The 12,809-nt window shown below is 28.7% G+C and overlaps 1 protein-coding gene across 1 annotated transcript; it reads left to right on the top strand.

The window, feature by feature from the left end:
• Positions 1-7,163: 7,163 nt before the first annotated feature.
• On the top strand, positions 7,164-8,347 carry LOC149061917 (uncharacterized). Its single transcript, XM_089217556.1, has 4 exons — positions 7,164-7,401; positions 7,488-7,609; positions 7,712-7,807; positions 7,907-8,347. The coding sequence occupies exons 2-4, from the start codon at positions 7,586-7,588 to the stop codon at positions 8,261-8,263; spliced, it is 477 nt and encodes a 158-aa protein (XP_089073682.1). The 5' UTR covers positions 7,164-7,401; positions 7,488-7,585; the 3' UTR covers positions 8,264-8,347.
• Positions 8,348-12,809: the final 4,462 nt, after the last annotated feature.

Below are 12,809 nucleotides of genomic sequence, written 5' to 3'. Positions count from 1 at the left end.
TTTAAAAATTTCAGATATTTAACAATAATGTTAATCTAAATGTCTATAAGTGTCTATTGGTAAATTACTACAATATTTAAAAATAAACGAGTTAAAAGTTACATCTTAATTTGTTTCTGCTAAATTATTACTTACAATCATAATAATAATATTAAACTGCATTTTAATTATAATTATTGATTTGCTCAAATAAACCTCCAGAAGTATTTTCAGAAATACTGAAGATAATTTCAATTATTGGCACTCTTCCAGTCAGTTAGGTCAGGTTATTACTATGTAGTGATCACGTCGCCTACAGGTATCAGTAGTCAAGGATGATGTTTGGAAGGTGACTCTTGAGATAATTACACAACGTAGAATTCTTCTTAATTAGATTAATTGTTTATTTATTGTGGTAAAACATATATTTATTTGTAACATGAAAGCTGAATGTAAGTTAAGTATTCTGAATGATTAGACTAAATTTGGTTTGACTCGAATATTTTCTAAGTTCAAAATATTGTTTATAAGAAATTTTCTAAGTCCAATAAATTAAATTAAACAACAGACTGGCGTGAAGGTGCTCTGGCTAGTCTGGTCAAGTCGCGTCTGAATACAGGCCGTTTCGGGGTTTCTTATATAGTGCTACCCCATTGACATAATATAAATGGACTGCGCTTGATGTGTTAATTGTGGAGTCATTATTTGCCCTGATCTGGTAGTCAAAATCAATGGAAAAAAAAATATAATTTATCATATTTCCATGACAATATTTCTTATTATCATTGTGTTGAATATATTAAGATAATAATAATATTCACATTATCATCTGTGCCCTGTGGTAAATATGATTGAAATTTTACAGTTGCAACTTTCTGAATTTCATAGTGATTTTAAGTTTTTTAGAAGTGTAATTTTTAAAATGGTTATTGTTTGTGGTATTGCATCTTTCAGAAATCGGAGTACTAAAGAAAATGATGTCATGTTGCATAGGTATGTGCAATTTTTGTAATTTATAATAATATAATTGAGAATATAATGTACAAATATTACTCTTATGCTCATATGAATAAATTAGTTATTAAATAATTATTTTTGACAGATTTCCTGCTGATAAAATTCGTGCCGAATTGTGGTTGAAAGTTATACAAAGCCATCAACCATCATTCAACATTTCGAATCAAACAAGAATCTGTAACTCACATTTTGTTGAAACAGATTACACTAAAAAAAAATTAAATAAAGAGGCAATTCCAAGCATTTTTAGACCAAGTATAGTATATATAAAAAAAATAAATATTATATTTAAATATTATAATTTGTTAATTATTATTTTAGCTCCACGTCGATCATTGGTTCGAATTTTTGATTTACCAACTGATGAACAAATTCGAATGATTTCTCAGTATACTGGAAATGAATCATTATTATCAAATATTTCTTCAGAGTCTGGTAAATAATTACTTATAAGTCTTATAAATTTATTTATATACATTCAATTTTTGATTATTTAGAAATTCCAGAAAATGATATTTCTCAATATACTGACGATCCATCTTTTAATCAGCCTTCAGAGTCATACATGGAACATATTCCTTCGGAGTCTAGTAAATAACTCATATTATACATAATTTTTATGTCTATAAAATAACTTCATATAAATGTATTAAAAAATATTTTTAAATATATTTAATATAATATTTTTGAATATCTAGGTAGTCCAGAAACAAATCTGGCTGTTATACCTGAAACTCCTGAAGTACTTAACATATGTTCTGTTGTTAGAAAGAAGTAATTAAAATAATATGATATGATTTACCTATTATAATAAAATTATGTATTATATTAATACAATTTTTATAAATTACAGGCGGTATATGGGTGACTTCAGTCAGGAAGATTTAAATAGTCCAACTAAAAGGCGCAAATATTGGTATATTACACAGAAAAATAGTCAAAATTATGTCAAAAAAATTAAAAATTTAAAAAAAAGGAATCAACGCCTTCTCAAGAAAGTTAAAACGATGGCTAATTTAATTGATCATTTAAAGGAAGAAAATAAAATTTCAGGAACATGTCATACATGTATTAAAGGTAAACTAAATCAAAATTTAAAAAAAACATGGTACTGGTTTAGTTGACGCCCACTAGCCCACGTATTCTCCCGTCACTCAGATTTAGTTGACATCAGCCACTAATAGTAATATCTCTCGTATTTTCGATGTGCTAATCATCTTTTATACAAATTTTCCATTCTACTGTAGATAAAAAAAGTATGAAAATCTGTGCTATTAAAAATAATAATAATAACAACACAATAAATACATAAGTATGATAAATTGGTATATATTGTATATTTTGTATTTATTGTGTTATTATTATTTTTAATTACAATAGTATCAAAAATATAAGAGAAATACAAGTGGCGGGCATCAACTAAACATGAGTGGTGGGAGAATATGGGGACTAGCGGAAGTCAACTAAACCAGTACCAAAAACATAACAAAAACTGTTTTGCGCGAGAAAGAACTGAAAAGGCTACAGTCATAATTAAAAAATGAAATTTTCACCAAATAAAAAGGAGACTTTTGGCTGTTATGACTGTACCTTCTCTGTTCTGTCCCACGCAAAATAGTTTTTCATTTGTAATACGGAGACAGCCAGTTCCTATTTTTGTGTGCAGTAGCAAATGACAAATAGACAAAAGAATGTTTATGTTTACTAGTTACAACTCTTAAAAGATGTTTGTCTAGATATGGTAAATAATAAAAAAACAAATGGTTAGTGAGTAATGTAATGTAAGTAGTAGCAAAATTTCCAAAAAATAAACAAATAAACAAATTATAGTTTTTATCATATTATATTATGTTTTTGGTTTTTATAAAAAAAAAGTATAAGAAAAAAAAATTAAAATAAAGATTTCTTTATAAGCGTTTAATATTTTTGTATATTGTACCTAATGTACCTACATATTATAAAAATAAAATAAAAACTGAAAAAAAGTTTATGTTGTTTATTTTTATTGTATTTTTCCCATTGACTTTGATTTTTCCTGATCTTATTATCCTATTAATTATATATATATCCTATTAATTTATATATGTATATGTAATAATAAATTTTTTTTTTCAATAGGAATCATTACCAACTTTTGAAAGTGACTTAATTTTAAAACAGTTAAATAAAAAAACAGGAAAAAAGATTTCCCCTGAACTTAGGACTTTTGCATTGACACTACAATTCTACTCACCTGCTGCTTATAAGTATGTTAGAAGCAAATTTTCTAAATGCTTACCACATCCAAGTACCATAAGAAAATGGTATGCTACAATAGATGGTTCACCTGGATTCACTAATGAATCATTAAATGCCATAAAAATAAAAGTTGATGAAATGAAAATAAAAAATAAAAAACTATACTGTGGTTTAATCATGGATGAGATTTGCATAAGAGAAAATGTAAATTTGGTTGGAAAACGGTTACATGGATATATCAATTACGGTACAGGCATAGAAGGAAGTGATGGACTACCAACAGCTAAAGAAGCCCTGGTGATTATGCTAGTTGCTTTAAACTCCTGTTGGAAAGTTCCCATAGCTTATTTTTTAGTCAATGGAATGTCATCCCAAGAAAAATGTAATGTCGTTAATTTGAGCTTAAAAATGTTACATGAAACTGGAGTAATAGTAAAAACCTTAACATTTGATGGAGCTGCTTCCAATATAGCAATGGCCAAATGTCTGGGAGCAAATCTCATGTCACAAATTGATCAAGTAATATATTCTTTACAAATGAGTCATACAATTGCAAAAGGTCATATTATGTCAATACAAATATGACATATTATTGATTTTAGCAAGATTGAACATACAACCTTTTGAAATTGAATGACTCAATTACAGTTATGAATATGATAACTTTACCTTTTCCTATAAAATTGTAGGTTACATTTTTCCAACATCCAGAAACAAATGATAGGGTACACATATTCCTTGATCCTTGTCATATGATTAAATTGTGCCGAAACACCTTGGGTGATTGGAAAATTTTGAAAGATCCTGAAGGTAATATAATTGAGTGGAATTATTTCAAAAAATTGGTAAGTTTACAGGAAACAAACGAGTTACACGCTGGGACAAAAATTTGGCAACGCCACTTGAACTATTATAAAGAAAAAATGAAGGTTCGCCTTGCTACACAACTGTTTAGTACAAGTGTTGCTGATGCCATAAAATATTGTAGAGAAAAATTAAAGTTAAATGATTTCTGTAACAGCCTATCTACTGAACATTTAGCTAGGAAATTAAATGACATATTTGATTTCCTAAATACTAGAAATTTTTTAAGTAAAAGTATTTACAACAAACCTTTGAAGTTGGACAATGAACAACAAATAAAATTATTCATTGCTGAATCAATAAAATATTTAGAAGAATTACAGGATCAAAACAATGAAATGTTAATAACTTCAAAGAGAAAAACAGGATTTATTGGCTTAATAGTATGTTTGAAAAGTGTAGAAAATTTGTTTGATGATTTATTAAAAACAGGAGAACTTAATTTCATTCTAACTTATAAAATTTCACAAGATCATTTAGAGATGTTCTTTTCAGCCATCAGAGCAAAAGGCGGTTTTAACAACAATCCTACTGCAATGCAATTTGAGGCGGCATATAAAAAATTACTAATTCATACTGAATTAAAAACTTCCGAAGGGGCTAACTGTACAGCATTAGACAACACTACAAAATTATCTGTTTCAAGCTTAGCAAAACGTAGTGAAGAAAACTATTTGGATTTACTCTGTGCTAATGAGTCTGATGAAGACATGATTGAAGACGACCTCACAGAATATTCAATTGATGTGCTTGAATATATATCTGGTTTTATTGTCAAAAAAGTTTTGTCAAAAATCAAATGTAGCATATGTTCAGATGCTATTCAAGATGGTAATCGAATATCTATTAATCTTTTAGATATAAAAAACAGAGGTGGACTTAAAAAACCATCAAAAGATGTAATTTCGTTATGCAAAATTGGTGAACTGGTTTTTAAAATACACAAAGACAAACTTCCAGCAAATAGTCCTATTGAATTTTTAATAATAAAAGCATCATCTAAAATAAATATCAACAATTACTTTACCAGTCTCAATATCCATATTTTAGAACAGTCTCCTTTAAATAACCACCTTCTTCAGTTGATAAAAATGATTTTTAAAATTTTCTTTACTACACGATTAAACTATCACCTGAAAAATCTTAGTCAGCCGCAACACAGAATACGAAGCCATTTAACTAAAGTCATACATTTCAAAAACCAATAATAGAACATAGAAAATACAATATATTTAAATTTATAAAAAAAAAAAAAACTGATGAATTTTAAAACAATGTGTATATATAATTTGTTTTTATGTACTTTCAAACATTAATATTTAATAAATAGGTACTTAATTAATCTTTTAATAATTTAACACAAAATCTACTATGTTTATTGTTAGTATTTTATACATGGGTAATATCAAATACCTACTCTATATGAATAAAGACTACTAGACTAGTAAGTAGTATTAACTATTAAGTAATATCTAGTAAAGAATTATACGTAATATTATTTTTTTTAATTATCTATGATTTTATTATTATTTAGATTTCATTATGATAACACTCCTGGAAAACACGACAATTTGTTTCTCTCTTCCATGATAATTTACTACCAAGTTGAGGGTGAATGACCTGAATGATGGCCCCAATGTATTGCACGTTAAGGTATAGGGAATGCGCAGTCCATTTATATTATGTCAATGGTGCTACCCTCTACTCCCCATAGTCTACTTGCTCTTGTCGCTGTTCTCACGGATGTGGTATAGTTATCTAGACTGACAGAAATGCCACTCGCCCACGTACGAGCTAAATGCGCATCCCATGCAGATTATAGCATTAGTTCTTGGAACTTTTGTATTGATGCATAACCCCACATCCTGTGCACACCTATCAACGATCTTTTATGGTCGTCTAACCACATGATTTCGTGTTGCCCTAACGTTAATGATTTCCACGAAATGCTTTCTCTCTTATAATTACAAAGTTGGTCGCACCCTATCCTATCTTGGTTCGGCTGATACCTAGTTGACCGTGAACTAGACAATGCGGGACGCTAGTCCATAGCAACTACATACACCATCGAATGATTTTTTTGAAACCTTAAAAAAGTCAAAACTTAACCTTTCAGCAGGCGCGTATGCGCATTTTGTACGACAATTATAGGTTTATTGGCATAACTTTTATCTACGTATCCCGATTAATACTGGAGTTTTTCCTATTCCACAATGACGTATATGTTATAAACACTTATAATTGTTATCTAATCTTACGTATTTTTCAAATTATTATTGATGTATATTTCAGTCAACTCCGTCCGTCAGTGGATCCAATATATACCCAGCAAACCAGCAAAATATGGTATCAAAATGTATGCTTTATAAGACGCAAAATATTTTTACACGTCAAATTTAGAAGTTTATTGTGGCAAACAGCCAGAAGGGCCGTATGATAATTCAAATGCACCAATGGAAATTGTAAAAAGGTTGATAACGGATATCGAAAAGTCCAATAGGAATCTTACCACTGATAATTACTATACAAGCATTCCTTTAGCCATGAACTAAGATATACAGGACTGGACACTGTTGGGTGGGCGGGTATGAGGGGTACGGTCAGTAAATGTTACGCCGCTCCTTTAAGTGGATCTGGCGCAATCTATGAGAATAACTTTGCAATCTAATTAAAACACAATTTGCATGCTATAAATACATATTTCAAAAATAAAACATAAATATGGTTATTTTAACACATTATAATATCATTCTATACTGTACATGCTTTAAGCATACTGTTTTAAATTGTGTATATCGTTATTACCTCCGTAAAAAATTTAAAAATGGTTAACAACTGTTCTGTGTTACTGTGTAAAAGTCGAAAGCACATTAAAAAGTACTCGATATTTCAAGCTCCGAAAAATAAAGATACTTCTGAAATATGGTCCAAAATTGTATCAAAAGTAAACCACAAACATAAACTACTGTGAAATATTTGTGTGAACTCCACTTTACTAATGACAATATTATAAGGAATTATTTTGGTAGTTATAATAGGTATGCCAGTATTAAACAGAAGTAACTGTACCGTGTTACTGTCTGGTATTATATTATTTGAATAATTATAATAATTATTAATCCCAACCATTGTTTATTCTAATTTGTTTGGTAATTAAATAATATTAAATACATTTTTTTTCTTTTAGTTCAAGTTCTACAGATAATAATGTTTCATTTTCTTCATCTGATATAGTGATTCCACTGTCTGCTACTAAACCTAGGCTAAAAGAAAATGCTATTCCTTCAATTTTTGAAATCAATGGTAAGTGTAATGATTTAATTATATGGATATATGTAATATCATGTATGTTATATAAAAAAAATCTATTCAATTCATCTTATTTTTAGATCAACATGTTATTGTTACTAGTAATTCTCTAAGTGTTGAAGACGTTGAAGTTTATAACAAACCTTCAACATCAAATAGTAACTATTATTGTTCTGATATGCTACAATCTTCTATGTATGAGGTAAATTAAATAATAATTAAAATATTTAACTATTTAACCTTACAAACCTAAACTAAGGTATGATAATGTATTAAGTATTTCTAATCTAAGATTTTTTTTTAGTCTTTACCACTTCAACCATCTTGTAGAAAACAACTAAAGTGGTCTCCAATAAATGAAATTTTGCCAGAACTGTTAACATATCCACAAAATGATGAAGTAATATTAAATATAAATAAAATAGTTCCCCTCCCCTAAAAAAAAGAACCCAAAAATACTAAATAAAATTTAATTATCTGTTTTTACTTTTTTTATTAGTCTCCAATATCTGACATGGTTAATTCCTATAATGATTTTGTGAAAAATTACAAACATATAGTTTTACCTATTGGTTGGAATAGTGTATGTGAAGATGATACAATTGTGTTTTATTTTGTGCGTACAAATGGTTACAATAAAATGGCTGTTGTTGAAAAACAATTAGTATTTACTAAAGATGAAAATGTTGAGTGCTATGTATTAAATATCCCTGTACAGTTGGATGATTTTGAAATGACAAAAATTTATTTTCCCTTTTCTTCACAATTAATTGAAGAAACTTTGTGTTGTTTAAATGAAATTCAAACATGTAAAGGTGGTCCTAGTCCAGTTAATTTTAAAGGTACTAAGAAATGAACTACATTTTCAATGAGGATATATTTTCAAGTTTTTCATCACATTTAGGAGTTATTGTGAATCATACAAATTTGGATATAACTAATGTTTGGCGTCATGTTCAATGTCCTATGTTAATTTCTGGTAAACCAAAGGCTGGTTATTACATCCTAACCATAATTTATTTGAATTTATTAGATATATAGAAGATTTATTTACCCAGTACTGTAAATATGTTGATGTTTTTGAATTAACTGTCAACCACATAACTGAAAATAATAAACAGTTTTTGTTTCCATGCTCCCTGCATAAAACCGATGTTATGTCTGATACAATAACATATTACATTACAATGCGCATGCGGCAGTATTCAGTATTTCAAAATAGAGAGCAAAACAAATTAAGTTCAAAAAAAAAAAAATTGTCAAAACTAGTCAACACTTAATTGTAATTTTATTACTATATTTTTAGTTTAAATGTATAATATATAAATACAGAATGATAAATATTTTAAATAATTTTCGCACCTTTTTTTATTTGGAGTTTATATATTTTATAACCAACTAACAAATGGTTAAAATTTAAAAGTTGAAACATCTATAACACTAGATCATAGTATTCATGGTAAATTAAGGAATAATATTATTCTTTATACAATGCACTAGATGTTAATGATGTTCGTCGTTACTCGTTACTTAGTATTACTAAGTAATAACATTAATAAACCAATTCGTCACCAGATAGCGTAAGTTCCACTTAAAGGAGTAATGCGTAACATTGTCTGACCGGCTGATAAGGCTCTGTGTCCAGTCCTGTATATCTTAGTTCATGCCTTTAGCCGAGTATTTGATGCAAAAACAAATAACTCTTGTTGGTACACTGAAAAAAAACAAGAGAGAGATTCCTCCTGAGTTTTTTCCCCATAAGAACAAAGCTGTTTCCTCCAGTATATTTGGTTTCCAAAAAGATAAAATGCTCACTTCTTACGTTCCTTGTAAAAATAAAACTGTTATATTACTTTCTACGATGCATGATAAGGGAAGCCTTGATAATTTTACTAAAAAGCCAGAAATAATCATGGATTATAATAGTACAAAAGGTGGTGTAGATACTGTCGATAAAATATGTGCTACTTATACTGTGTCTAGAATTACGAAACGTTGGCCTTGTGTGATTTTTTTATAGTCTAATGAACATTGCCGGAATAAACGCACAAGTTTTATATGCATTTTCAAAGCCCAATGATGCACCGAATCTGTGTAGAATTTTTCTAAAAAATTTGTCTATGAGTCTAATGAAAGAACACCTTATTTCAAGATCGAAAATTAAAACATTACCAATGGATGTATCAGTTTTTAAAAAAAAATATCAAATGGAAAACGTTGTCGAAGATGTACAGGAGCCTCCTAAGAAGCGCGGAGTTTGTCGTTTATGTACGATCGAAAAAAAGAGATCATCTGCTACAATGATATGCTATAAATGCAAGTTGTACACATGTAAGAAGCATTCTAGCAGACATGAAATAATTTGTCAGACATGTAATGACGAAAGTTTATCAGACTAGAATTAGATTATTTATTTATTTTATAATGTATTATGTTATACTGTGTTACTTTTATTTAGTAAGAAATAGAAAAAAAATTGTGTTTTATTAACAATTATATTGAAATTATCATAAAAAATTATAAAAAAAATATGTATAAATTCATAAAATATTATATAAATAAGAATAAAATGTTACAAAAAAATATTTCTATTAAAAATTATTTATTTATCCTTCATTTTAATTAAATATATATGAAAAGCATTCTGTCGTATAAAGTACGACACGCGCCTGCTCATGTAATACACAGTAGCGCGCCTGCCAAAAGGTTAACTCAGATCCCTCAATAGATGAATTCAATGAACACATAAGTTCCTATCGTTCGTACATTTTTATGTAGAAGATGTTTCTAAAATTGACTCACAAAACAGCAAATCAATTTTTTTAAATGAAAATTAGAAAAGCATGCCAAGGTACTTTGATATTTTCCTTCTAGGTAATAATAATAATTTTCCATGTAAAATTTTAATATTTATTATAAAAAATTATGCTCTATCGGCTAATTGTAAGGTTCTATGGCCCATACAACATCAAGTATTATTTTAATCATTATACTTAACATTGTTATTTTATATTGTATAACCATAAAAAAATGTTATAATTTAAAGCTCATGTTTATTATTACCCAAACAACATTCCATTCGAATATAAAATACAATCAGTGTTAATTAATAACAATAAAATTGCCTTATGACTTATGAGTTACCTAAAGATAATAAATATGGACAGTAAGTATTCAACTTACTTATAATTATTTGTAATAGTTATAAACATGATAAGTTTTATTTATTTATACCTGTTCTGTATTCATATAACAATAGTTATGCATAACTACTAAAAAATATTTAACATAGGTAATAATATAATCTCTACTATAATGCTATATGACAAAGGCAAACAACATAAACATTTAAAATACTTTTTATTGTTAGGTACCTATGTCCTATAATATATTAATTTGATAATGTTTAAAAAAGTTGTATCTAATAAACTTTTAAAAGTTTTAACCCATACATGTACCGCTGAATAAAATACATGCATTTAAAATGACGAATAAAAACTTTCCATTTACTGAATCAAAGGACTTTGAATTTTTGGTAGTCTTAACACTTAACAAATGTCGAGTACCTATTTTATTAAAATTTTTATATTTTATCCTATTTACAATTTTCATCTAAATTAGATTTTATGCTTTTTTAATTCTATTTACATTTTTATCCAAATTAGATCTATCATCAGCTGTAGAGGCTTTGAAAATATCTCTCACAATATTTGACTTTTTAAGGATCTTCTTTTTTCTATCGTTCTTCTCCTCTTCGGCTGTTCTTTTTTTTATCTTTTTCTTCATAATATAATGCTTGCCATTTTTGAGATAATATCACAAAAGGCACTCTTTCAGTAATTCTTGTGCCCTTACGCTCTGGTGTTAGTGGCCATACAAGAACAGATTCAATCGGTGATATACTTAACTTTTTTAATTCAACTAGATTTTCTGTAATTTTTCTAAGTTATAAATTATTGATTGGCGTAGGGTCATTCTTAGATTTTTCTTGTGGTTGAATCTGGTCGGAAGTAGTGCTAATGATTTCATTAGATGGTAGCATGCTATTATCAGAAAATAATTGCTCAGCATCATTACTAACTTGATGTATAGTGCCCTCATTATTTTTTAACTTTTCATGTAATCGATACAAAACAAAAAACTCTTCAGGTAAATTCTCATTTGTTATTATTGTCAATTGTTTCAGTGCCAACAATATCTGAAAATTGCTTGTAATCTAGCATACCAGTATCAGTTTCATTATTAACTACTGCAGTTATTTCAGTATTTGGATTTTTTCCCAAACACTTTTTAAAGTCAATATTGTTTACGTTCCAAGGGAAAAGTCCTCAAGCTCTAAAACCATTTATTAAAACTTCAGCTCTTACTGTATTTTTCAAAACTTTATCCAAAATTGGAGAAAAATCATTCTTAGTTACTGCACTACCTGGATGTTCATCGCGCCAATCAAAAACACCTTTTTTCCAGCCAGCTTTAATTGATCTGAATGCTGCAACATCTGCTGGCCGCAAATTATGATATAAAGCAATTAAAATTATGTTTAATTACAAACATAATTTACTTAAATGATATGTTAAATGACTTGTGTGCCCATCAACAAAAAGGATTACAGGAAATTGAATACCTCTGTTGTAAGCTCAGTTGAACCTGTGCTTACAAAGTTCGTGGTTTGCCGTTTGTCGAGGTTTAGCCAACTAGTAATTCCGAACTGAGGCGTTAGTACACAATCGGTTAGGTTTACCTTAAATAAATTATACTCAACTCTTGGTATATAACTACTGGTTTTTTATTGAACACATTATAATATTAAAATCGGAATAATGACACACTCGTAGCTCTAAATATTACAGACTGACGATCGTGTGAACAACTCGCACGTCCGCTCACATATACTATGCTGAGTGAGCATAACCGTGCGGCGCGTGCAGGGGTTCACAACACCCCCGGGGCTAAACGAAAGCCCTATTGTCCTATGTGCTTCTTATTTTTTCTTAAATTATTTCGGGCAATAGGGTTTTCGCCCTTGCGCCTGTCGTTGTGCAAGGTATAGGGTTTGCCTCTGTATGGTGCTCACTGTTGAAGATAATACATTAGGACTTTCGGTGCCCCCGGGTTTCCATTTATTTTTTAAGATAGGTACTTAATTTTCTATACAATAAATATATTATAACTAATATAATTAGAGTTATTATTATTACAATTATAGTCACCGATGTCGTGGTGTAAGTGTGTCTTTGTTGATTATTATTACTAATTAGCTCGGCATTTATCTGTTCCTGTAAGGATTTCAAATCTTCCGCGTCTCTAGCTAAATTCTTAAAATTATACTGAATGTCCTTATTATGTGAGATACGTCGTCTACCAACGGGGATCCGGTATTATTAAAATTAATTGAAATTACA

This window comes from Diuraphis noxia, unplaced genomic scaffold (genome assembly GCF_037042655.1).
Source record: "Diuraphis noxia isolate RWA-SAM2 unplaced genomic scaffold, SU_Dnox_SAM2 contig0001, whole genome shotgun sequence".
Lineage (NCBI taxonomy): Eukaryota > Metazoa > Arthropoda > Insecta > Hemiptera > Aphididae > Diuraphis > Diuraphis noxia.
This window is presented reverse-complemented; position numbering and strand designations above follow the sequence as displayed.